The 27,310-nt window shown below is 50.9% G+C and overlaps 1 protein-coding gene and 1 pseudogene across 6 annotated transcripts; one reads left to right on the top strand and one right to left on the bottom strand.

The window, feature by feature from the left end:
• The first annotated feature begins 251 nt into the window (after positions 1-251).
• LOC309619012 (cytochrome c pseudogene) lies at positions 252-5,503 on the top strand (annotated as a pseudogene). The gene has a single exon. The product of its transcript is annotated as a cytochrome c pseudogene (transcript).
• Positions 5,504-5,708: 205 nt separating this feature from the next.
• PFAS (phosphoribosylformylglycinamidine synthase) lies at positions 5,709-27,273 on the bottom strand. Of its 5 annotated transcripts, XM_082373610.1 has the most exons (29): positions 26,944-27,273; positions 22,499-22,612; positions 19,399-19,558; positions 19,178-19,313; positions 18,599-18,704; positions 18,034-18,223; positions 17,852-17,957; positions 17,368-17,508; positions 17,125-17,249; positions 16,828-16,956; positions 16,082-16,213; positions 15,823-15,951; positions 12,338-12,411; positions 12,070-12,226; positions 11,721-11,782; positions 11,412-11,573; positions 11,043-11,168; positions 10,777-10,908; positions 10,303-10,533; positions 9,987-10,167; positions 9,825-9,908; positions 9,444-9,599; positions 9,103-9,222; positions 8,650-8,795; positions 8,318-8,525; positions 8,100-8,191; positions 7,906-8,020; positions 6,642-6,965; positions 5,709-6,543 (listed from the first exon to the last, which is right to left on the bottom strand). In XM_082373610.1, exons 2-29 carry the CDS (start codon positions 22,556-22,558, stop codon positions 6,233-6,235), a joined length of 4,095 nt encoding a protein of 1,364 aa, XP_082229736.1. In that variant the 5' UTR covers positions 22,559-22,612; positions 26,944-27,273; the 3' UTR covers positions 5,709-6,232. The 5 variants fall into 5 exon arrangements, with proteins under 5 accessions (XP_082229736.1, XP_082229740.1, XP_082229737.1 ...); XM_082373614.1 differs by lacking the exon at positions 26,944-27,273 and having other exon boundaries at positions 19,399-19,553; positions 22,499-24,233; XM_082373611.1 differs by lacking the exon at positions 26,944-27,273 and having other exon boundaries at positions 22,499-24,232.
• Between the last annotated feature and the right edge of the window lie 37 nt (positions 27,274-27,310).

Genomic DNA, 27,310 nt, shown 5'->3' with positions numbered 1-27,310 from the left:
TGCAACTATCTTCGGCTTTCCCTCCCTCCCCTCTCCTGTGACCAGCTGCTACGCATCCCTCAGGTGTCAGCTAATCCCGGGAATCCTTCCCTGATCCTGAGACTCTGGGCTGCATCCCCTGCTGTGAGCTCCCACCTGTACCCCGAGCTTCCTCTCAAAGATGTTTCATTGCAATTGTCTGCTTCACGGCCCTCTCCCTCTGTGTGTGCACCCGCCCAGGGAGGAGGCCCTTGACAGTTTTCTTACCTGAGTGACAGGTGGGGCAGGGCTCCCTGTTTCACACCCTTTGTCCCATTCTCTAGCCACGGGCTTCTCCTCCAGCCTGAGCAGACAGATGAAGCTGCACAAAGCCAGCCGTCCTGGGGGAAAACGGCCCACAGTCGCCGGCACTCCTAGTAGACTGCTCACATAGGAAGGTCTTTCCTGAAGCCCAAGACAGGTGTCTAACCCAGGCCCCACCACAGCAGCGCCTGAGGCTCCACCATCTGGCTGTTTGCTGCCCCCAAATGTCTAATGACAGGCTGAGGATTTCTTTGATTTCTGCCCCAGGGTCTGGAATGCAGCAGGTGCTGGGGAAATAAATACAGCTTGTGGGACCCCGGGGCCTCTGAAGGCTCAGCTGCTTTGGGGGACACCCTCCTCCCACAGGCTCACAACTGTCTGGCGTCCACCTCCTTTTTTCCTTTCTACCCCCGTTGTCCACACCTGGGTTTGGGCGGGGTGTCCCAGGTGCTATTTGGAGGGATGCCCAGGGGTGTGCTGGCCTGTTGGAGAGGCTGGGAGCCTCTCTGGAGAAAGTGGTCTTCTCCAGGGGTCCCATCCGGACCCCTGCACACACGCCCCCCTTTCTGTGCCCGGCCCTCCTGGAGCCCTCCTTCCAGCACATATCAGGCTGAAAGGGATGAACGCATGCTCAGTTCAGGGCCGTGTCTTTTTCTGTGAAATTGAAGGCCCTGTTGGCTGCCAGGCAGGTGTTAAGACAGAGACAAGACTTACTGGTTCTCCCTGTCTCTCCACACCCCGCCCCTGCCCCGCCCCAACACATGCATACACTGTCCTTCATTTGACATGAGGACAAGAGCTTGTAACTTTGAATGACTGGAGGAATGAAGTAAAAAAGGGAAATGCTTGAGGACTTGCAAAGCAAAGCCACCCATAAGCCCAATTGACTAAGTTCACTCTTCTATTAAGGAAAAAAAATGTGTATCAACCTTTACTAATTTTAACATTCACATTTATTCACTTGTTCAACATATATTTATTGAGCACCTTGCTAGGTGGTAGGGTGCAGTGGAGGGCAGAAATGGAGCTCCTGCTCTCATGGAGTTCACACTCTACTGTGGAGACGGCTCGTTGAGCAAAGAAACACATCGTTCAATGTAAGATTGCAATGGTAAACAACAAAACAAAACGACAACAACGAAAGATTGCAATGCTGAAAAAGAAATTGCAACAGTGACTTGGGCTAGAAAAGGAGGTGTGTGATGCTACCGTAGGAGCCTCCGGTGTCTAACAAAGAATTTGGTCAGAGAGCTGTTGACTGATGAGACCCAAAAAAAAGACAAGACTTAGGTTTGGACATTATCGTTAATGGTCTTGTTTCAGACCTCGGGTGTGTAGTGAGCTGAGGTCACCATACCCCTTCTGTTCATGGTACATTATTATCATTGCTCCACTTGGGTGCCCTCTCTTATTACCTTTGGTCTCTGTTTCTCATTCCGATTCCCCATTTCCCCCATAGGTGGGTAATGCCGAATTTCTAATGGGACAATCTGCCCTGTTGTCTGGCTTTCTCTGGGAAAGCTGATGGGTTGGGATTTTGTCAAATGGGAATGATGAAAAGATACTGGGTCAAGTTGAAGAGCACTGGAAAAGCTGTTACTGGAAGTTGGATAAGGAGGGAAAAAGAGAGAAGAAATGGATTGGGGGAAAGATGTGATTGAGCTGGAGGTCCTGATGACTTTGAGATCCGAGTACTGAAGAGGAAGATGCATGATGGAAGGAAGGGAGGTTATGGTCAGAGGTAGGGTGCTTGAGTGAGTGTGGAAATGAAGCACATCTGGGTGATGACAAAATTCCATGGCCGAGGTAGAATGGAGGAAGTCATTGGAAAAAAGTTCAGGTTGCACCCCTTCCTTTAAGAACACGTAGAAGTTGTATATATCATTTTCTCTCCTACCAATCAGAATTTAGTCACAGGGAATTCCCTGGTGGTCCAGTGGTTAAGACTCCATGCTTCTACTGAGGGGTCACAGGTTCAATCCCTGGTCAGGGAACTAAGATCTCACATGCCACGTGGCATGGCCAAAAACAAAACAAACAAAACAGAATTTAGTCACAGCTGTAAGGGACACTGGGAGATGTCATCTTTATTTTGAGCAGCCACAACCCCTGCTAAAATACTGGAAGGTCCTATTTCTAGAAAGGGGAATCAGATATCGGGGAACAACTGGCATCCCCTTCCACAGGGAGTGATGGGGAAGTCAACAGAACACAAAGTAGGGGGTGAAGGTGATAGAGAATGGCATGAACCTAAAATGGGCAAGATTATCTTCGAAGGGGGTGGAGAATAATCTGGGAGTGGTACAGAGAGGAACTCCCTGGCTGGAGGAAGGTGAGATGAGGTTTGAGAATAAACGCCACCACCTGGAGGGGCTGTGGAGTGGCTTTCAGAGCAGTTGGTTTCCTGGCAAGGCAAAGAGAGGCAGAAAAGAGCTAGCCGGTAGTTTGCTAGATGGCCTTTGGGAGAGGTGGGGAGATAGAAGCTGGGTCGGGACCAGCAAGGACAGGGTTGTGAGGCTTCTGGATAAAAACAAGCTCAGCTGACTTGGTTTTGGTAGTGTCCAAGGGTGGGTCTTGCTTGGCCAGGGTAATCTAAACCAGAAACTGCTCCAACTCCAAAATGCATGAATTTACCTATCACAGCCAATCAGCAGGTTACCTCACATACCGTCCTTCTACTTTTGCGTCAAGCGCTTATAAACTTGACATCCAAGACTTGGTATCAGCCCTCAAAATTGTGCGTTTGAGATTACCTATATTTTATACACACACACGCACACACACACGGCTTCCCAGCATCAGGGAGGAATATTGAAATGCCCAAAATGACCCCTACTCCCCCAAACTGCTCAGGGTAGGTCAGTTTGCAAATGAGAAAAAGACCTGAAACAGTTATTTTCTCCATAGCCGTGATTCAACACTGTTTCATCAGTCTCTCCTTAGGCTCCTCTACTAGGAGTACACCACTCAGACTGCCCATTCCCCCCCCACCCCCGCAGGTCCAATGCCCTCAGGGATCTGAAAGTCCAGTCTCCATTCTCAGGGAAATTTCTTTAACCAAGATGTTGAGCTATTCAGGGGGCAAACTGACTTGAGCTGTACGACAGGACAGTCACAGCGGTCACGAGGAAGTGGCCTTTACACACACTCCTGTGAGCAAAGGGAGCAAGGTCAGCTGTCAGCAAGAAGTCCTGACAATGCTGCCTCCCGGAAATGTGATTGCAGGGCAGTAGGAAGCAAATGCTGCCATTTATTTAACCTTAATTCTTCCTTTGTTTTAAAAAGGGAGGGGGGCTAGCAAGTACTTTGCTGAACTCTTATGAAAAATAATTTAGTTACATATAAAATGCCTAGTATATGCTTGGTTCATGGTAGGTGCCATATACAGATACTATTTTTTTTTCAGCTTTATTGAGATATAGTTGACATATAACATTATGTGAGTTTAAGGTGTACAAAGTGTTGATCTGATACACTAGCGAGTGATTAACACCATACCTTACACCTGCATCACATCTTACGCCTGCAGCACATCGCATAATTCCTACTTCTTTTTCCTGGTGAGAACATTTCAGACCTACTCTGGTAGCAGCTTTCAAGTATACGATACGGTATCATTAGCTGTAATCACCATGTTGTACCTTAGATCCCCAGAGCTTGTTCATCCAATATCTGGAAGTTTGTACCCTTTGACCAACATCCCCCTTTCCCCCATCTACCATTCTAGTCTCTGTTTCTGAGTTCAGCTTTTTTTAGATTCTACATATAAGTGAGATCATATAGTACTTGTCTTTCTCTGTCTGACTTATTTCACTGAGCATAATACCTTCAAGGTCCATCCATGTTGTCGCACACAGCAGGATTTCCTTCTTCCTTGTGGCTGAATACTATTCCGTTGTGTATATATATATATACATCGCATACAGATATTATTTTATTTTTTATTATTTATTTATTTATGGCTGCGTTGGGTCTTTGTTGTTGCACGCAGGCTTTCTCTAGCTGTGGAGAGCGGGGGTTACTCTTCGTTGCGGTGTGTGGGCTTCTCATTGTGGTGGCTTCTCTTGTTGTGGAGCACAGGCTCTAGGCACGTGGGCTTCAGTAGTTGTGGTGAGCGGGCTCAGTAGTTGTGGCTTGCGGGCTCTAGAGCGCAGGCTCAGTAGTTGTGGCACATGGGCTTAGCTGCTCCGCGGCATGTGGGAGCTTCCCGGACCAGGGCTCGAACCCGTGTCCCCTGCATTGGCAGGTGGATTCTTAACCACTGCGCCACCAGGAAGTCCCACAGATATTATTTTAAATATTATTAGACCATAAACTCCCTGGTGGCAGCGACAGTGCTTGGCACTGTAGCAAACCATCAAAAATTAATGGAATGAATGAATGAACGAATGAATGAATGCATACTAAAGGCTCAGTGCTAGGGATAAGGAAGGGAGCTGCTAAACTAGAAGCAAAGATTAGGAATATTGAGTTCAGAGGCCAGCACCAGGGCAGTCGTATGACTCAGCTGGAGACACTGTCACAGAAGCTGCCAACAACTGCTTACACTTAGCACAGCGCTGCATTTAAAAAGAATCGAGAGAGCAGGACGTTCGGTTTGTGAGCGGGAACCTCTTAGTCGTGCACGGAGAAAGAACGATTTAAAAATGGGTGATGTTGAGAAGGGCAAGAAGATTTTTGTTCAGAAGTGTGCCGAGCGCCATACTGTGGAAAAGGGAGGCAAGCACAAGACTGGGCCAAATCTCCACGGTCTGTTTGGGCGAAAGACAGGTCAGCCTGTCGGATTCTCTTACACAGATGCCAACAAGAACAGAGGCATCACCTGGGGAGAGGAGACACTGATGGTGTATTTGGAGAATGCTAAGAAGTACATCCCTGGAACAAAAATGATCTTCACTGGCATTAAGAAGGGAGAAAGGGCAGACTTGATAGCTTATCTCAAAAAAGCTACTAATGAGTAATAGTTGGCCACTGCCTTACTTATTATGAAACAAATGTCTCATGACTTTCTATGTGTACCATATTTAAATTGATCTCATATACTAGAATTCAGATCATGAATGGATGATGTAGTATTTCTGTCCTGATTTGAATAAGATTGGCTTGTGGCTAAATGAATATGGTCAGCTTTTTGAATTTTGATAGTAATTCTGGTTCAGCAAGTACTATCACTGTTTTCCCCTTCTAAAGAGATGATTAAACTTGAATAAGGAATGTTAAACTTTTCAGGGATATGGTGAGTGCCTTCTCAAACCCTATAGGAGATTGGTTTTATATTTAGATTTCTATAACTGGTTATATTAATGTATTTAAATATTGAGAAGCTCCCTTCACTGTCTCATAGACCAGCAGAATTCACCTGTGTTTCAAGTTGTGTTCATTTGCCTGTTAAAGCAAGGGCTGAAGATAACACTGACAATGTCCACTTTATCTTTCTGGTCTTAACGATGCCAATTTAATTAAAATTCTCTATCTAAAATTTAAAAAATAAAATAAAAATAAAAAGAAGAATCCAGAAAGCTTCTGCTGTTTTCCAGATGAGCACGCCGAGGTCCTGACTTGCTTGCTTTTGTCCGCCCCCACCCCCTTAAACCCCGACGAGGAAGGGGGGCATAGGACACCCCTCCGAGCTCAGATAAGTGACATGAGTGACGTGGTGCAGCGAAGCAGGGCAATGGAACCCCCTCCCCCCACGCATCCTGACTTCCCACCGCAGGCTCTATTCTCTGAACCGCATGTTGCTTCCCGGGCCCACAAAAGACAAAACGTGTTAGAACAGAACTGAAAACGGATCCAACAGCGTAAGGCATAGACAGATTCATAAAATTAGCCAAGGTTTTTTTGGGCATTTTGGTCCTTGTCTGTCCAAGACGCACAGAAATAATATGCGGTACTTCTAAAGACACCGTGGGTAAAAACCACGGGGCCCAGGGGAGTCTCCGCGGCCTGCTCAGCGGCCTCCTTCCCGGGTCCAGTTTCGGGCGTTGATGAAGAGCTGGAGCCAGGGGGAGGTGGTCAGAGTGTCAAATGGAGGGGGTCGCCACGCCCACTGCCAAGGCCTCACACACCGCTCAGGGTGAGGCATGAGAGCCAGGTGGCGGCCATCGGGGGAGCAGACGCCAGCCACGCCCCCTGGGGAGCCGTTGGGATTCAGGGGGTACTGTTCCGTGGGGTTGCCGTCATCGTCCGCCCAGTGCAGCGGAGCCAAGCCCCTGGCCTCAATCTGGGCTTGGAGTTCCGGGGAGGAAAATGCCATGTAACCTGGGGCAGAAGGAGGGACGAGGGACGTGAGAGCAGAGCTCCGTGGCGTCCTCCCCGACCCTTGCCCTCAGGCCCTCCCCGCCTCCCCGGAGCCTGACCTTCCCCGTGGGCGCTCCACACGGGCAGCACGGCACCCTCCATCCCGCGCAGCATCAGGGCCGGCCCGGGCCCCACGCGCACGCTGGCCCAGCGCGACTCGAAGCGCCCAGACCTGTTGTGGCGCAGCAGGAGGCCGGGCCGGGCCGGCCAGGGCTCGTGGCCCATCTCTGCCGCCTCCTCACCAGGACTGCCTCCCACCCAGCCCAGCAGGGCCAGCAGCTGGCAGCCGTTACACACGCCCAGGCTGAAGGTGTCTGGCCGCTGCCGGAAGCGCCTCAGCTCAGCCCCGGCCTGGGGGTTAAAGGTCACAGCAGCTGCCCACCCTAGGAGGGAACAGGAGGCTGGGGTGAGCGCCGGAATGAGGGGGGACCGTCGCCTTTCCATCCCAGCGTGCCCCATTACACTCGCCCAGGACCTCCCCCCTTTGCAGAGCTCAGGGCAAACGCCAGGGAAAAAAGCAGGTTTAACTGATTGAAACAGATGTTGCCAACTCCTGGGCCTGAGACGGCCCATGACGAGTTTTCTGCTTAGGCAGCAGAGCATTTTCAAAATTTTTTATTCAGTTGCCTAACATTTAATCAGGATTTGTGGCTTCTCTTGAAAAACAGAAAGATCTGGCTGTGCCGAGCCTGCTTTCTGACAGGACAACCTGCTGGAGCTGAGTAGCAGCTGCCGCTTCTGACAGGGCACATGCCCCCGGGGTTGGCACGGCGCCACCCAGCCCACCTGCCTCACAAGCTACCTGCAGGGGGCTTCCCTGGTGGCACAGTGGTTAAGAATCCGCCTGCCAACGCGGAGGACAAGGGTTCGAGCCCTGGTCCGGGAAGATCCCACATGCCGCGGAGCAACTAAGCCCGTGCGCCACAACTACTGACCCTGTGCTCTAGAGCCTGCGAGCCACAATTACTGAGCCCGTGTGCCACAACTACTGAAGCCCGCGTGCCTAGAGCCCATGCTCCGCAACAAGAGAAGCCACCACAACGAGAAGCCTGCGCACTGCAATGGAGAGTAGCCCCCGCTCGCTTCAACTAGAGAAAGCCTGCGCGCAGCAACAAAGACTCAACGCAGTCAATGAATGAATGAATGAATGAATGAAAAAAAGCTACCTGCAGGCCTGCTGGCGGCTGGCCCAGAATGAATGCGCTCATGCTCCCCGGGCCAGCCTCGTGGAGGCGAGAGGCCAGTTCTCAGTCAAGGGAGAAGGGGGCTAAGGCAGCTCTTCAGGAACATGCGGGGAGCGAGTGGGCAGGGCCGCACACCCACCTTTGGCAGAGCCCAGGACGTCCGCGTAGCTGAAGCCGCCCACGAAGGCCATGCCTTGGAACGTGTCCAGCCTGACTGCTCCAGAGCAGAGGTCCTGCATGGTCACGTCCCACACCTGGCAGGAGGGGGAGGGCAAGTGTCAGAGGGCCCACGGCCCCAAGCCCAGCCCCGGCCCTGCCAGGCAACCTGCTCACCTCAAACCCAGCCAAGTGGAAGGCATCGGCCATCTCCCGGTCTCCGTTACTGCCTTCTTCTCGAAAGATGGCAACTCGGGGGGCGGGACCGCCTGGGGGGAGAAGGAGTGTCCTCGTGCCAGAGGGTTACGTCTCCACCCCAGCCCCCCAGACACTTTCCCAGGGCAGGCCCCGCATCCAAGTGCCCGGGCAGCCAGCCACTACACACATTCCCTCACCAGGCTCATGAGGCACGGGAGCTTTGGGAAAGGTGGGGGGCAGGCAGTAGGTGGGCCCCGTCCGCTCCCTCAGCCCCTCTTCTTCCTGGGCCACACAGTGGGGCTCTGCCTGCAGCCGATCCAGCTGGAAACTGGTCTCCTCCCAGAGGGCTCGTAGCTGCCCAACGGGCTCCTCCAGAACGACAGCCCCGTTCACTGACACCCGGACCTAGAGAGGGGAGCAGATCTTTCAGGGGCTGAGAGCAAAGATGTCCACGTTGGGCCCCCTCCGAGGCTGGCAGAGGCAAACCACGACCTTCCCGCTGCAGGCCTGCCATTCCTCACTTCCTCACCATGGCGTGGGGCCCGGCGTTGCCCGTGCGGCCCAGCTCCAGGCAGTGGAGGCCAGCCTCCCGGTAACGTGTCAGCACTTGGCCCAGGTCTGGCTCTTGCACCTCCAGCACCAGGCCTGGCTCCTCAGCGAACAGTACAGGCAGCGCTGGGAGAGTAACAGAGGTCAAGGTGACTAGGGTATTGCCAGGGACTCAGAGGTGGAGTCAGGTGGCCATGGCTAAGGGAACGAAGGCAGGGGTCAGGGATGGGGTGAGGCCTGGGAAAGCAGGACCAAGGATGTGGCCTCAGGGTCTGCAGGAGGTTTCAGAGGTGCCACCTGGCTCAGTGGTCAGAAAAGACAGCAAGGGACTCAGGGGAAAAGGAGTTGGGGACACTCCACTCTTTAATAGGACATGGGGTCCGCAGGATGGGGCAGGCAGCCCAGGCTGGAATCTAGACCTCAGGCTCCTCACCATTGACCCCAGAGGCAGGGACGGCCACCTCTATCCCACAATTCCCAGCAAAGGCCATCTCTAGCAGGCAGGTGATGAGACCTCCGTCGCTGACATCGTGGCCTGAGCAGAGGAGGCGGTCTGGAGGAAGGAATAAGATGCTCAGCAGCCTCGGGACCCAAACCTGGAGGCCCCGCCCCCCTTCTGGACAGTCGGGAGAGGGCGGGGGCGAGAGTGGGGGCTCACTCAGAGAACCAGAGAGAAGGGCGTCGGATCCCTCTTGGCCCACCCTCACATGCTCAGCTGGTCAGTGCCCACCCCGTGCCAGCCACAGGCACCGTCTCCTCCAGGGCCTCGCTCACCTTTCAGCAGCCCCTGGGTGATGCCAAAGGCTCGCACCAAGTTCTCCGGAAGGTCCAGATCGGGAGGCTGCTCGCCGAGCTGGGAGAAGCACTGGGCCAGAGCCGTGCCCCCGAGCCGGTGCTGCCCGGGACTCAGAGGCACGTAGAGCAGGTGGCCTGGGGAGACAGGGAAGGGGTGAGGGGAGGTGGGCGGCTCAGGAGAACCCCTCCCGCCATGCTCACTGAAGTTCCCGGGACGTGGTGAGACACCCAGACCACCAGCCCCAGAAGGCACCACGGCCCCAGTGCTGAAGGAGGGGGCCCAGCACTCAGGAAGCAGACCCCAAACAAAGGACCCGGCTGTGAATCCACAGTGCACCGAGGAGAGGGAAGAACCCCTACCTCTCCCTCCGGGACGCTTGAGGTCTGGGGTCACAGTGGCTGTAATGTCTGGACAGACAGCATAGGCTGAGATGACCAGCGACCCTGCAGGGCAGGGAGTGGAGAGTGAGGCGCAGCCCGGCCCACAGACCTGCCCGTCGCCCTTGGGCGCCCAGAGCTCACCAGGAGCCCGCACGGTCTCAGCGCCAACCCGGGCGGCCATGCTGAGGGAGTCCTTGCCGCCGTCCACTGCCACTCCCAGGGCCGCCATCACGGCCGCCACAGCCCCACAGGCGTCGGCCAGAGCCGCGCCCTCCCCCTGGAGCTTGGCCGCCCACATCCAGTTCCCGCTGCATTTCACGTCCTGGGAAGCGGCAGAGACTCGCGTTAGGGAGGGAGGGCGGTGTGGAGGGGCTGGGGGCAGAGGGGTGAGCAGGCGGTGGTTGCGTCTGCGTCCCAGAGGCCTGGGGCTGCAGGGCAGAAGCTGCAGGGGGCTCACCCGGAGGTCGGTGACCAGAGCAAACACCAGGTTGGTGAGGGCTTCGGCCACGGCCAGCCGGGCAGCAACCTTGGGGTCCAGCAGGCTCTTGACTGGCTGCTCTCCCAGGGCTGTGGCAGCCCCTACGAGCCCCTGGTGACTCAGTGCCACCACCGCCATGTCTGCCAGAGGGGTCTGCAGGGGTCCCACACACTGCTGCTGCGCCACCAGGCCGCCCACGGAGCGGTCCACCTGCGGAACCAGGTGGAGTTGGCAAGAGGCCAAGGGACAGGGCCAAGGGCGTGGGAGGCCTGGCTCACCCTGCACACAACAAGACTCGGGGCGGACAGCAGGGGCTCAGGCCATCGGGGTAGCTGCCCTGCCCCTGCCACGTCCCCCTCGGGCCCGGGGGGCTCCCACAGCCATCCCCTGGGCCGGGCAAGCAGAGGGAAGGGCGCAGAGGGCTGAGGGGGCGGAGCAAGGTGCGGGGCGGACCTTGCTGGTGAGGTAGCGCTTGCTGGCCACCGCAGGCAGCCTGAGGACCCGTGCCAGGGCCTGGCGCACGCTCAGCCCTGGGGGCAAGGCCAGGGGCCGCAGCACGGGGAGACTCCTCTGGAGGAAGAACTCCTGCAACACACGTGGCAACAGTGGTGTGAGCGCCTGGGGAGGCGCTGGGCACACAGGTGACAAAGCACGTGTAGGGCAGACGATGGTCTGAAGGGCTGGGCCAGAGAGGGAGAAACCTCCCGCCCCCCACATACCTTCCGGGGCATCTTGCCCAGCACCCAGTCTAGATCCAGGTCCACAGGGGTCGGGGGAGGTGTTGGGGGGGCATCCCCCTGGCCATCTCTTCCCATAGGACACTCCCGATCATCCACCAGCACTATCTGTAGGCCACAGGGACACCGCCCAGAGAGAACGAGACTATGACCACCAGCAGGGAATAAACACTTCTGGAAAGCCGGCAGAGATGCTCTGTCCACCCCATCTAGCTTCTCCTGTTGAGACCCCCGGCCCCACGCTGGTCCCCACGGCTCCCATCCTCTCGTCTCTTTCCTGAGACAGCTCTCCCTCCTAGGCAGCACAAGCCCACTCACAGCATCTGTTACCGACTCCCTGAGCCAACTCACTCTCCTGTCTCCAGTGATGGTGCCCACAAAGCAAGCTGGGCAGCGTTCCCGGGCGCTGACACGACTCAGGAAGTCCCGGTCGGGGGGCCTCAGCAGAAGTGCATTTGACTCCTGGTACTCGGCCCCCCAGATTTCCAGGGCGTTCAGGGTCGGGTCCCCGAGCTGCACATCCATGGGGGAGGATGAAAGGGAAGGGTCAGCGGGCACTTCCAAGTCTCATGTTCTTGCTGGGAGTGAGGGACAGATGGGTGGGGCCGGCTGGGACTGGCAGGGGCAGGGAGACAATCAGACTTCAGGGAGGAGACCCACCTGGAAGCGGCTGGTATAAATGACGGCTCCGGCTGGGTCACTCAGCTCCTTCAGGACGTTGCCTGGTGAGAGGGTTTCCGGGAGAGGCTCTCACCTGGCCCTGGTCAGCACCGGGCAAACAAAAGGCCGTTCCCAGCCTCCAAAGGAGCCCCTAATTCTGTGCATCCCTGTTTGAACCGCTACTGCACCCTCTCCAGCAACTAACCCTGAGCCTGTCCAGAATGTGTAGTGGGTGGAGAGTGGGGTCCAGAGCTAGCTGGTTGGTTGCAGATCCGCGATACCTCTCCCCAGACTGAACCTGGCAGGAGATCAGGTAGGCCTGGTCCCCTGTCCCAACCCCTCCTCTCACCATTGCCACCGGCGCCCTGGTCATGAAGGCTGCAGATGGGGTTTCCCCCGGGGGCCTCCACGCAAGCCCGGATCACACGGTTCATCTTCTGTTCCATCTCGGGGTCTCCCCGCTGCACAGCCCCAAAGTCCAGGTCGCTGGCGTTGTCTCCCTGCACCTGGGAGGACAGATGGCACATCTCAGCTCAGGGGGGCTGGGAGCTCACACCCCACCCATGCATGGGGCCCAGAGATGTCATGGAGTTGGCACCTGAGCTATTTGCACTTGCCTGCACGGACGAAGCAGCTCCGCCCCCAACGCCAATCCTGTAGACAGGACCCCCAACCTTCACAACGTCCATGCCTGCGAGGAAGGAGGGCAGAATCAGAACACCCGGGAAGTGACGAGACGTGTGAGAAAGAAGCAGTGTGAGGATAAAGGGAAGCTGGTGTTAGAGCTGAGAGCAATCAAAATTCTTTGATTGGGTAAATACACTTTGAGGAATTTACCCTCCAGATTTATTCTCACAGGTACAAAGCACCTACGTACAAAATTAAACACTGCAGCATTATTTGTATTACCAAAGACGAGAAATAATCTAAATGCTAACAACAGAGAACTGGTTAAATAAATTATGGTATAAGCCATATAATGAAAAACTAAGCCACCGAAACAGAGAATTTTTTTTTTTTCGTTATGCTGCGCGGCTTGCAGGATCTTAGTTCTCCAGCCAGAGATTGAATCCAAGCCCTCAGCAGTGAAAGAATGGAGCCCTAACCACTGGACCGCCAGGGAATTTCCCCGAAAAAGAGAGTTACATATGAATATAATGAAATAATCTGATCTCATCAGTATGAAATGATCTCCAAGTATATTGCTAAGCTGAAAAAAAGCCAGGTGCAGAAGTATGCATACCCACTTAGAACAGCATCAACAAGAATAAAATACTTAAGACTTACACACTGAAAATTATGAAATATCTTAGGAGGCCTAAATAAATTGAAAGAGATTTCATGCTTATAGATTGGAAAACTTAATATTGTTACAATGGCAATACTCCCCAACGTGAACTGCAGAGTCAACACAATCAGCCACCTTTTTCAAAGAAACTGACCAGCTGATCCTAAAGTTTATATGGAAATTCGAGGGACCTAGAACAAAGCCAAAACAATCTTGAAAAAGAAGAACAAAATTGAAGGACTCATACTTTCCGCTTTTAAACTTACTGTAAAGCTACAGTAATCAAGACAGTGTGTTACTAGCAGAAGGAGACAGGTAGATAGATAGGTCATTGGAATAGAACTGTGAGTCCATAAATGAGCCCAAACATTTATAGCCAACTGATTTTTGGCAAGAGTGCCAAGACAATTCAATGGGGGTAAGAACAGTTTTTTTCAAAAAGGATTGTTAGAACAACTGGATATCCACATGTGAAAGAAGGAAGTTGGATCCCTACCTTCATACCATACACAAAAATTCAAAATGTATCAGAGACCTAAATGTAAAAGCTAAAAGCTATAAAAGTATTACAAGAGAATATATGAGTCAATCTTGGTGACCTTGGCTTAGGCAGTGGTTTCTTAGTCATGACACTATAAGCCAGAAGCCACAAAGAAAAAATATATAGATAAATTATACTTTACCAAAATTAAAAACATTTGTGCTTCAGAGGACACCATGAAGAAAGTAAAAAGACAACCCACAGAATGGAAGAAAATATTTGCAAATCATTTACCTATCAGATAAGGGGCTAGTATCCAGAATATGCAAAGAACTCTAACTTAAACTCCAAAAAAAAAAAAGACAACCCAATTTAAAAATGGGCAAAGGACATGAATAGATATTTCTCCAAGGAAGGTATACAGATAGCCAAGAGACATAGGAAAAGATGCTTAACATCCTGAGTCATTAGGGAAATGCAAATCCGAACCACCATAAGCTACTACTTCACATCCACTATGATGGCTATAATCAAAGAGACAGATAAGTGTTGGCAAGGATCTGGAGAAATCGGAACCTTCACACACTGCTGAGGGGAATGTAAAATGGTGCAGCTGCTTTGGAAAACAGTCAGGTAGTTTTTTCAAAGACTGAGTACAGTTACCATGTGACCTAGCAAGTCTACTCCTAGTTACCTACCCAAGAGAATTCAGAACATAAGTACATAGGAAAACTTGTACACAAATGTTTATAGCAGGACTTCCCTGGTGGCGCAGTGGTTAAGAATCTGCCTGCCAATGCAGGAGCCCTGGTCCGGGAAGATCCCACATGCCTCGGAGCAACTAAGCCCGTGCGCCACAACTACTGAGCCTGGGCTCTAGAGCCAGCGAGCCACAACTACTGAAGCTCACGCGCTTAGAGCCCGTGCTCCGCAACAAGAGAAGCCACTGCGATGAGAAGCCCGTGCACCACAACGAAGAGTAGCCCCCGCTCGCCACAACTAGAGAAAGCCCACGTGCAGCAACGAAGACCCAACGCAGGCAAAAATAAATAAATAAATAAAATGTTTATAGCAGCATTATTCATAATAGCCAAAAAGCAGAAACAGCCCAAATGTTTACCAACTGACGGAGAGACAAAATGATACAGCAACATGATGGAATATTATTCAGCCATAAAAAGGAATGAAGTACTGATACATACTATAATATGGATGAATCTTTAAGACATCATGCAAAGTGAAAGAAGCCAAACACAACATTTATAACAGGGAAATTCATCGAGACAGAAAGTAGATTATTGGTTTCCAGAGGCCGAGGAAGGGGGCATGGGGAGTGACTGCTCATGGGTGCAGGGTTTCTTTCTGGGATGATGAAAATGTTCTGGAATTAGTGGTGATTGACGCACAACTTTGTGAATATACTAAAACCACTGACTTGTACACTTTAAAAGGGTAAACTTTATGGTACATGAATTACATCTTAATAAAATGGTTATTAAAAAAATAGGTGGGGAATTCCCTGGTGGTCCAGTGGTTAGGGCTCGGCGCTCTCACTGCTGGGGCCCCAGGTTCGATCCCTGGTCGGGGAACTAAAATCCCATAAGCTGCGCAGCGAGGCCGAAAAGAAAAAAAAAGTGTGCACACATGCTATTTGTTTAAAAAAGGGGGGGTTTTACTTTAAAATGTGTATCTCAGAAATAACTTAAATAAATAAATAAATAAATAAATAAATAAATAAATAAATAAATAAAAAGGGGGGGCAAATATACACATGGGTCTGTTTATGTATGCAGGAAAAACCTCTGGTAGGGTACAAAAGTAACCAATTAACATTGGTTATCTTTAGGGAGGGAAACTGGGTGGCTGAAGGTCAGGGGAAGGAGAGTTTCCACCGTATAACCTTTCTTTGCTTTTTAAATTCTGAGCCATGTGACGGGTCACCCATTCAATAAATGGTACCTGGCCTTTATCTTGATTCCACCACAGGTCCTAGCATGGTGCCCAGCACCCGATGGGCGCTCAGTAAATGTCGACCGATTGAACTGAGCTTGCAGATAAAAACAGGCCCTGGGTAAACACTGGCTGCCTTGACTTAGCAGGGTGGGCCCCTGCCATGCAGAAGTCAACCCGGGAAGAAACAGAGGCCACACAGGCTGAGCCTGCCCCACTGGCATAAAGCCCTGCCCTGCCTTGAAAGCCTGTACTGGGGAGAGGAGACATGAGCTGGGAGATGAAAAACAAACCACTGAAGTTCCTCTAAATTCCACTCCTGCGGCTGCCACGTGCTGGGGAGAAAGCTGGCTGGACCTGGTAGACAGGTGGCGGGCTCTTACCTGGCTCTGGGGGCTCCTTGCTCACATGCTCAGCTTCCATGGACCCAATGCCTCCACTAAACATGATGGGCTTGATCCACTCGCGCCGCTGGCCGTCTGGGAGCTGGAGGCCGAAGGAACGGGCAAAGCCTGGAGCGTGGACGGCACAGGGAGAGGGACAGAGTCTAGTCAGCCAGGCTCCTCAGTGCTCACTGGGTCACACACCTCACCCCACCCCGCCTCTGGGACTGTTAGCCCCCATGCCCCCCCCAAGCCTCACCAGCCAGAACTGGTTCTCCAAACTTGTTGCCGTAGTCAGAAGCCCCATTACTGGCCTCGATGGCAATCTCCAGGGGTCGGGCAAAGTTCCCAGGATACTGGAAGCTTGGATCCTCCCAGGGCATACTGTAACCTGGGCAGGAAGGAGAAAGATGGATGGACTGTAAAGATGGAAGATGGAGGAGTCAGGGCCCTTCAGGAAGAGTCTGACTCTTGGGATCAGAGTTCTTAACACTTTCCAAGAAATTGGATTTTGGGACTTCCCTGGCTGTCCAGTGGTTAAGACTTCCCCTTCCAATTTGGGGCAGGGCGGGGGAGGGTGTGGGTTCGATCCCTGGTCGGGGAGCTAGGATCCCGCGTGCCTCGCAGTCAAAAAACCAAACCATAAAAGCAGAAGCAATAAACAAATTCAATAGACTTTAAAAATAGTCCACATCAAAAAAAAAAAAAAAAAAAAAAGGATTTTTGAGGCAGTTGATGGCCAGAAGTCCAACCCAGTACCACAATTCTTTTTGGCTGAGTAGATACTAGTTTATAAAGAAAATAGTGGTTCTGCAAAGCCAGATCTGGGTCTTCCTTGGCCTACTGTCCTCACAACCACGGTTGGCGAAAGGCCAGCTACTCTAGAGCCCTCCCTCCCAAGAAAAGGTACCCATGATGACCCTTTGACCTAAGAGATAAGTGTCCAGTGCCTGCCAGGACAAGGGATCTGGAAGGGGAGATGGGTAGAGAGGAAAGAGACGGGACCTGGGATGTGCAGGTTTCCAAAGCAATAGCCAGCAGTGCCAGCCACCACGTGGGCCCCGCGGCCTGTGCACTGGACATCTCGGATCCGGCCCCCTGTGCCAGTGGTCGCACCGCTGAAGGGGGCTACTCCTGTGAAGAGAGAGGGAGGGTATGGGTACTGAAAAGGCAAACTCCACCTCTGACCACCCCACTGAAAATAAGGACATGCAGCCAACCTGCTGGTCCCCAGGTGGGCCTGGGGCCTTTGCCCTACCCTATACTCTGACCCTGCCTATCCCTCCTGAGGACTCATCTCACCTGTGGGGAAGTTGTGGGTCTCTGCTGTGAAGACGACATGTCTCAGCCCCTGACGTTGCCTGAAGCAGCTTGGCCGTGAGGGGTCCTCGGGACGCAGGAATCGGACTTCCTTCCCCTGGATTGCACTGTGGACACATCCGTTCTGAGTCTCACTTCCTTCCTGGGATCTGCACTTACCCCACCAGAGCCTGGGGCCTCCCGTTCCCTGGGTCTGAGGTCACCCCAGCTGAGGGCACAGCCCACCTGCTGTTGTCACAGAACTTGAGGACGTTGTTGGGGTGCGAGGATGCCTGGGTGCTCATGATGGACTCAAACAGCGAGTGTGCCAGCTCCTGCCCATCCACGTGGAGTCGGCCCTTGAAGAACCAGTGTCGGCTGTGCTCACTGCAGGGGGTGACGTGGGGAGGGGAAGGCAGGGTGGAAACATGGGTCATTTCTCAGGCCTTGCCAAGTCTTCTCATCAGCATAAACGGCAGAGTTACGGCCACAGGTCAAAATAGATTCCAGAAGTCATAAGCTTCCAACAGTCTGTCATTGTGGATGGTCCAGATCCAGCGTGAAGACAAAACCAAGATGTGAATGCAGACTACTGGATGGATGGGGAACCCAGGTACTCAAACAGACTCAGGGAGGCCCCTAGGCCAAGAGAGAGCCATGGAGAGTCCCTGTGGTCTTCCCTTCCAACCTCCACGGGCTCAGACATCAGAATGTCCCCATTCCTCCCCACCTATTGGACTGAGCCAAGTCGAAGGCCTCCACAGTGCTGGGGTTCCGCTGCAGCTCCTGGAAGCGCTTGGTGTAGAAATCCAGGTCCCAGGAGTCTAGGGCCAGACCTAGGAGACAACCACCAGAAGAGCTGACTGTGGGACTCGGCACCCCGACTAGCCTGGCCTGGGCCTTCCTGCTCACCTAGCTCCTGGTTGGCTTTCTCCAGAGCAGACCGGCCCTCGGCCAGTATGTCAATTGGGCCGCCGAGGGGTGCTGGGATGCAGCCCAGGGAGAAGCTGTGGACGGGACAGGGGAAGTGCTGCTCCGTCATCCGGTCACGCAGCGTAGCCAGGGCGACGGCCTCCAGCTCAGCCGAAGGCGGGTGGGCAAACTAGGGGTGCAGACACACACAGAGGGCGAGGGGTGCAGGGTTGAAGAATGGACAAAATGGTCCACCCTCGTCCTCCAAGCCACACAGGACCAGCCCACTGCTAGCCTCTCCGGCACCTTTGTTCAGATTAGAAAAAGATGCTCCTTCCAGGCATGAGTCCCTGTCAGCATGCACAGATTAGTAAGGGGAGCACAGGCTGGGTTTCTGTCCTGTTCACTCCTCGACCAGGTGGCCTCAGGCAGTGAACAACCTGCGAACAGGGCAGGCGTCAAACCAGGAACTCCTCCCCCTGCTCCTCATCATTTCCTTAGAGCTTAGGACCCAATCTCTTCCACTTCCTCCTCCTGATCCCCCCCTGGCTGCCTACTACCTCACCGAGAGCAGGTAGCGCCGGGTCGGCTCCACGCGGTCCACAGCCCCCAGCCCCGCAGCCTGGCACACTGACACGATGTTGCTGGACGTTGGCGTGGAGAAGTTCAGCCTGTGGATTGGTTAGGACCAGATGGTTAGAGCCCCAGCTGAGAAGGTGGATCCTGCCCACTGCTGTCCAGGCAATCTCCCAGCTCTACTTACCACCCCCCACCCTGCACCTGCCCACACCACTGGCCTCCAGCCTCAGACCTGGGCACCGAGAAACCTGCTTTCAAAGGTCATTCAAATCAAACCGTAACTGTTCTTGTAGCAACAAAATGCTTCAATTTCAACTTCTCAGAATACAACGTGTTATATTCCAGAACATGCCTGGCAGCTGGCTCAGTCTTCAAAGGTATCTTCCCACATGGGGAAAGCATGTGCACAGCTTTCTAGGCGGGGAGTAGGATGAAGGGAAAACAAGTCTCCCAAGGACCACAAGAGGAGGAAGAGGAATGAAAGTGGAAGGGGTGGCAGTGTGTGTTTGGAAAGGCTGACGGGCTCTGGACCATGGAACGAGCTACCCGAGGCTGAGACACTTGCCTGGGCCCGACCTCCAGCAGCAGGTCAGTGGAGCCGGGAAGGAGCCAGGACTCCGGAGCGACATCGTCCAGTAACAAGGGGCAGCCAAACAGCCATGTCAGCTTCTTCATCTCCTCGGCGCTCGGGGAGGACTCAGCTGCAGGGAGACAGGGCAAGGACACCTTGAGACACTGCCCCTGGCACTTGGCACCTCTCCCAGAGGATCCAGTAAGTGGCCCAACCTGTCCAGTTCACGTTGTAGCACAGCTCGGTCTTGACACCCTGCAGCTCTGGCAGTTCCCCTCGCAGCTTCCTTTGAGTATATTCAGAGGCTGCCCTCTCGTGGCCAGAGGGACGGACATAGAAGTGAAGGACTGAGGACATCTCTGTAGGTGTCCTTTGCTGGCGAGACGAGTTAGAAAAAATAACATTCACTAGAGCCTATCTGTTGAACTGATTTCAAGCTTCAAGGACAGCTGAGGCTTCGGAAGCGTTAGGGATGTGGTGGGGGAAAGCAGTGGGGGCACTGGGGCATAAATGTATCCATACATTTCCCGTCCAGTGTGGTCAAGGCCACAGGACTGTGGGTACCAACCTAGCACTTTAGGAGTGGGAAAGACTTCCTAAGGGAAATGGCATCTAAGCGTAAACCTGAAGGATGAGCTGGACGGGGCTGGCCAGTGAAGTCAAATGATAGTTCCTCTACTTCACTGTTTCAAAACATTATCTCCCTGCTCAAGGTAAATCCAAAGCCTTTAGCCTGACAGTCAAAGGCTCTCCACATCTATTCCCCAGCGACTTCAACTTCTGGTCCCAGTGCTTCTCAGTAGGACCCTGGCTTTACTCACTAAACCCTGCCTAGCCTCCTCGCCATTCCTTTGCCCCATCCTAGAATGCCTATGCCTATCCCTAACCTGTCCAAAGCTTTCCCACTTGTCAAGGTGAGTACAGGTCTCACCAGCTCTGGGAGGCCTTCTTCACTGCTCCAGTGCTCAGGGACACTTCCCTCCTAGCAGAGCTGAGGGCTTCTGATCTGTACCACTCATTCAGCTCTGATCTCTCTCTCTCTCACTCTCTCTCTCTCTCTCCCCCTCCCTCTCTCTCTCTCTCTCTCTCTCACACACACACACACACACACACACACACACACACACACAGGTCTCCCAGCTGTACACGGCCTCTTCCCAAGGAAGTGGGAGGAAAGGAAGCTCATTGCTTCGCTTCTTCACTTGGACAACTCATAGGCATCTCAAATCTAACTTACTCAAGGCTGACTTTGACTATTCTGTCAAGGTCACCAGAGACTGCAACGTTGCCGATCTAGAGGTCACTTACCTTCTTACCGTATTCGGCCTCTCAGCAGCATCTGACTTATTCATTCTCTACTTCCTGCAACACCCTCCTCTCTTGGCCTCCTGACACCACTCTCCTGATGCTCCTCCACCTGCTGGTTGCTCCTCCTCAGTCACCTGTCTGGCTCCTACTCTGCTGCTCCACCTCTAAATGGTGGGTGCCCAAGACTGTGCCCTTTGTTCTCTTCCCTCTAAATGTTCTTCCTAAGAGACTTCATCCAGACCTGTGGCTTTAAATACAATCTATTAGACTGAACCAATGAAACCGCCAGCATTCAACCATTTTTGACTCAAAATGGCAATTTCACATGATTCGAGTTACTATCTGCCAACAGATTCCATAACTTTATCCAACTCTGACTCTCCCTGAAACTCCAAACTAGTACATTCAAATGCTTAGGTGACATTGCCATATAGATGTCTCCTAAACACAGATAGCCTGTTTTGGCCAAAACAGAAATTTTGATTTATCGTTTCTCCAGACCTGGGGTTCCCCCCATTTTCCCCATCTCGGTTAACACCACCATCATCCAATCTGTTGCTCAAGCCAAAAACACAGGAGTCGATCTTAATTTTTCTTTCCCTGAGCCCTCTCTATACCCAGTCTGCCAGCGAATCCATTTCCAAACATATCCCAAATCTGTCCACGTCCTTTCCTCTCTGCTACCATCACTCCAGTTCAAGTCAGTACCAGGACTCACTTGGACTAATGCATCAGTAGCCCTCCTGACCAGGACCCCTGATCCTACCGCTGCCCCAACCACAATCCACTCGCCACAAGTTAGCATAAATGAGATCATGGCTTCTCATCACACACAGTATAACATTCCAACTCAGTACCCTGCTTTATGTTGTCTGGCCATTGCCTACCTCTCCAACCCTATGTCACACCACTCTCCTTCTCACCTACAATGCACCAATCACACTGGCTTCTTTTCTATTACTGTTTTCTAACTTGACAAGCTCAGTTCCGAAAGGCATTTTTCTCACCCTGCTATTTGCATGGCTAGCTCTTTCTTGTTACTTAGATATCAGGTAAAATTCGCCTCCTTGAAAAGGCCTTCCTTGACCAACTGCTCTGAAGTAGCCATTATGAGATGGTCTTATATTAATCTCCTATATAGTATGTATCACTCTCTGACATTTTATTTTTAGCTCTGCCTTCCCCACTAGAACAAAATCTCGATGAGGGCATGAACTGTAGCTATTTTACCTCCATCGGATTACCAAGGCTTAGAACAATACTTGGGGCTTAAAAACCAAAAAATCTCAAACTTGTAGACTGACAAGTTCCAGGCCAGGTCTCATTTCAGCAACCAGTGTTCCTTCCTGCCAGATCTTGATTCCTCCCTTTCTCAGCGGCCCCCACCCAATGCTTATGACCCCCTTTATTTTTTTTTTAATTTATTTTTTCCTTTGGCCGCACTTCGTGGCTTGTGGGATCCTACTTCCCGGACCAGGGATTGAACCCGGCCCTCGGTAGTGAGAGCGCTGAGTCCTAACCACTAGACTGCCAGGGAATTCCCCTTATGACCCTTTTTAAAGTTAGGCGCCTCAGTTGTCCTCCATACCATAATTCCTTCACAGGAATTATCACAACCCGAAATCATTTTGTTTATTATACCAGTTGATTTTCGTTTATCATTCCCAGTGAAACAGAAGCTCCAAGAGCACAAAGACAGCATTGTCTACATCAGGGCTGTCTTCCCAAAGACCAGCATGGTACTTGACATAAAACAGGCTGTCAACGGATTTTTTCTTGGTTGAATGAATGAATTGTCAGAGAGGGGATGAGTTTACGTGGGGTCTCCCCTGCCGGGCGTCCAACAAACGCGAACGGACACCTGCACTAAGGCGGGCACGCAGGCACCCGCTGGGCGCAGCTCGGCCTGGTGGGGATCCTGCAGCGGCCTGGATCAGGCTTTGGGTGGGTGGCTACGGGGTGAAGCATGCAGGGGCATCCGGGTTTGCGCGCGGTAAGCATACGCACGTGGCAGCCGTTCTCGCAGTCCCTGAGCTCCCGGAATCCTGGCGCGCCCATGTACGTCATCCGCGTGCGCCGCAGGAAGAGGCGAAGCCTGAGAACGCCCCCGCCCACTCTCGCCTGCCGGGGTCAATTAACTTCTGTGAAAATACAGTCAGATCCGTGCAGCCAGCTTGAGCTCTGACGGAGACCTTGCATGCGGGAAACGGACTGAGAAGCACCTTACCTGTCCAGGACTCGGTTTCCCTCTCCCTACTCCCTTGGCTTTCTTTCTTTCACTTTGATCTTTTCTGAATGAATTCATTTATTTAATTCTTAGCAGGGTGGGAGGCATATATATATATATTTTTTGTGGGGGGCAGGGCGCACCCCGATCGCCATGCGGAACCTCCCGGACCAGGGATCGAACCCATGACCCTTGCATTGGAAGCACTAAGGCTTAACCACTGGACCACCAGGGAAGTCGGGGAGGCGTAGGTTTTTAACTTCTGTATTCTGGCTAGTTACGGTGACAATAATAATGATCGGAAGCATTTATTGAGCACCGATTACATGATCTCAGTCCATCCTCACAAAAACCCTGTTTTACAGAAGTGGAAGCTGAGGCTCATTGCCATGCTCTCGTTCCTTAGTTTTGTAGCTCAAACACTTAGCAGCTTTGTACTGTTTTTTGGCACATTTTTTAAACTCTCATACTATATACATATACGATTGTGATAGGGACAGAGTAAAAAGACAAATTAGGTAATTAAATAGTTAATCCCACTAGGGGATTGCAAGTAAAGAAACAAGTATGGGAGACACCTGTAAGTTAATGATCACTCAAGAAAACAGGTTTGCTTAACCACAAAACCAAGCAGGCCTGCTTAGCAACAAACCATGCAACAGAAGCATGAGACATGCCCCAAAACAATAAAACCCTGGTGGCATGAGACCCACATCCTGCCCAGTGAGCTCAGTAAGTTAATGACCCCTAGGACATGCTCTCTGCACACATAAAAAACAATAATTTATGGAAAGATGACATGTCAAAGTAAAAGACCCTCATTGTACTGAGACCTGAAATAATTTTTCCATAGTACCGTGACAGTCCTGGCTTGACCATGTAGGGACAAGAAAAGTGACTTCCAGATTCATCAGTTTGTCCCTGATCCTTCTCCTGACTTGGGTCCTATACCTCCCGCTGCCCCCTGAACAAGTGTAGCTTATTCAAAATCACTGGATCTGAGACAGCTCCCAATCCTCCATACTTACCCCACTCTTTGACAGACCCTGTGGCCCTCTCATTTGATCCTGCATGCTGCCACAAGATTAAACTGCTAACCTGACCTTTAAATCACACCAACGAGGGTGGTGGTGGATCCAGTTCAACTTACAGTCTGATCACTGTAGCCTAAACTCAACTCTCCCTCCTATGAACTAGCAGAGGTAAATCCCAGGATATAGGGCACACCTTCATGGACTTGGTAAACTAGAGCTAATCAATGAATTTGGTAAAGTAGCAGGATACAAAATAAATGCACAGAAATCTCTGCATTCATATACACTAATGATGAAAAATCTGAAAGAGAAATTAAGGACACACTCCCATTTACCACTGCAACAAAAAGAATAAAATACCTAGGAATAAACCTACCTAGGGAGATAAAAGACCTGTATGCAGAAAACTATAAGACACTGATGAAAGAAATAAAGATGATACAAACAGATGGAGAGATATACCATGTTCTTGGATTGGAAGAATCAATGTTGTGAAAATGACTATACTACTCAAAGCAATCTACAGATTCAATGCAATCCCTATCAAATTACCAATGGCATTTTTTACAGAACTAGAACAAAAAATCTTAAAATTTGTATGGAGACACAAAAGACCCCGAATAGCCAAAGCAGTCTTGAGGGAAAAAAACGGAGCTGGAGGAATCAGACTCCCTGACTTCAGACTATACTACAAAGCTACAGTAATCAAGAAAATATGGTACTGGCACAAAAACAGAAATATAGATCAATGGAACAGGATAGAAAGCCCAGAGATAAACCCATGCACCTATGGTCAACTAATCTATGACCAAGGAGGCAAGGATATACAATGGAGAAAAGACAGTCTCTTCAATAAGTGGTGCTGGGAAAACTGGACAGCTACATGTAAAAGAATGAAATTAGAACACTCCCTAACACCATACACAAAAATAAATTCAAAATGGATTCGAGACCTAAATGTAAGACCGGACACTATAAAACTCTTAGAGGAAAACATAGGAAGAACACTCTTTGACATAAATCACAGCAAGATCTTTTTTGATCCACCTCCTAGAGTAATGGAAATAAAAACAAAAGTAAACAAATGGGACCTAATGAAACTTAAAGCCCTTTTCAAAACAAAGGAAACTACAAACAAGACGAAAAGACAACCCTCAGAATGGGAGAAAATATTTGCAAACGAATCAATGGACAAAGGATTAATCTCCAAAATATATAAACAGCTCATGCAGCTCAATATTAAAAAAACAAACAACCCCATCCAAAAATGGGCAGAAGGGGCTTCCCTGGTGGCGCAGTGGTTGAGAATCCTCCTGCCAATGCAGGGGACACGGGTTCAAGCCCTGGTCTGGGAAGATCCCACATGCCGGAGCGACTAGGCCCGTGAGCCACAACTACTGAGCCTGCGCGTCTGGAGCCTGTGCTCCGCAACAAGAGAGGCCGCGATAGTGAGAGGCCCGTGCACTGCGATGAAGAGTGGCCCCCACTTGCTGCAACTAGAGAAAGCCCTCGCACAGAAACGAAGGCCCAACACAGCCAAAAATAAATACATAAATATTTCAAAAAAAAAACAAAACTAAAACTAGAATTACCATATGACCCAGCAATCCCACTACTGGGCATATACCCAGAGAAAACCATAATTCAAAAAGACACATGCACCCCAATGTTCATTGCAGCACTATTTACAATAGCCAGGACATGGAAGCAACCTAAATGCCCATCGACAGACGAATGGATAAAGAAGTTGTGGTACATATATACAACGGAATATTACTCAGCCATAAAAAGGAACGAAATTGAGTCATTTGTAGAGACGTGGATGGATCCAGAGACTGTCGTACAGAGTGAAGTAAGTCAGAAAGAGAAAAACAAATATTGTATATTAAAGCATATATATGGAACCTAGAAAAATGGTACAGATGAACTGGTTTGCAGGGCAGAAATTGAGACACAGATGTAGAGAACAAACGTATGGACACCAAGGGGGGAAAGTGGCGGGGGGTGGTGGTGGTGGTGGTGTGATGAATTGGGAGATTGGGATTGACATATATACACTAACATGTATAAAATGGATAACTAATAAGAACCTGCTGTTTAAAAAAATAAATAAAATTAAATTAAAAAAAAAAAAACGGTGAACGGGGGGTCTTCCAGAGTTGAGAAATATTGAATGCAAAAGGAATGATTAGGTTTGGGATTTTGACTAGGCTCTGACTGGTGTTCTAATTAGGGAGCCAGTGTGGCTGGAGTGGAGTAGGAGAGAGGTTTCAGCTTCTCTGGGGGAATCTCTCGTTGCTATTGTTTTGGTGAAAAGGGAAGGAACACATCTCTGATGTAATAATGGGAAATAACTGCAAACAAAGATTTGCCTTATAAATAACTTAGCACCACAGTGCATAACTAGTTCATGCAATAAGGAATAGAGAGCTTGCATTGAATGAAGTTGAATTAGGGGATACCATAACTTGTAGAATTAAAGTCTTTATTCTCCTGTTATGACTAGAGCATTCTTATTGTCTAAAGTGTTTGTACTTACTATATTATAGTCAATGTTTATTCTATCTTGCTCCAAAAACAATTTGAAGCTCCTATAAGTGTACAATGGCATTAAATGCCTCTCTTTTACTTTATGTCTTTAATTTCCCCTCCTCCCCTCCAGCCTCACTGACTTCTTGCATTTCTTTCCACCGCTGGGCCTTTGTGTTTGTTGTTTCACCTGCCCATTCTTTGTCTTTGATCCCCATCATATGAATCCTTCATCTCTTTCAATTCTTTAATATAAAGTCACCTTTTCAGTAAGGCCTTCTCTATATAAAAGGGACACACCACACCACCCCCTGCATTCCATAGCACCTATTACTAACATTCTACACATTTTACCTTTTTTTTTTTTTAACTGTCAGCCCCCATGTTCTAGAATGTAACCTCCATGGGAGCAGGGATTTTTGTCTGCTTTGTTCACTGCTGTATCCCCAAAGCCTAGAACAGTGCCTGACACATAGTTGCATGAATTCTGTGCACTCCACTGCCTATTAAGCCATGGATTGATTGGTTGGTTGACTAAATTAGGGAGAGCAGAGGCTTTTATTAGTAGATCCACAAAAATTTATCAAGTTCTTATTTAACAACAAGCACTGTTCTAGGCACCAAATACAAAGAAGAATAGAATAAAGGTTCTAGGTACTCACAGTCAAGTGGAGAAAACAGTTAAACAATTACAGCAATGAGTTAAGGCCACAAAGCAAGTATGAATGATGTGCTGCATTAAGGAGGAAACACTTCTCTCTGCTTGGCACAATCAGGGAGATGGAAAGATGCATAGGAATTACCAGCCAGAATGGCTGTGTTTGAGCTCCTGAGCTCCCCCACCCCACGGATGCCAGACAGGATATCACTGGGGAAGAGGTTGGGGGTGCCAGAGTCGGAGTGCCAGAGTCGGAGTGCCAGAGTCGGAGACAGAGGTGGCAGTGGAGCAGAGAGGTCCTGACGCTGAACGGGGAGAAGTCGGCGGCGGAGCCAAGGGGGCGCCCGCCGATGACGTCACGGACCAGCCCG

This window comes from Balaenoptera borealis (assembly GCF_965194805.1).
Source record: "Balaenoptera borealis genome assembly, chromosome: 20".
NCBI classification, from domain to species: Eukaryota; Metazoa; Chordata; class Mammalia; order Artiodactyla; family Balaenopteridae; genus Balaenoptera; species Balaenoptera borealis.
The sequence above is the reverse complement of the archived record's forward strand: the minus strand, read 5'-3'. Positions and strand labels throughout refer to the sequence as shown.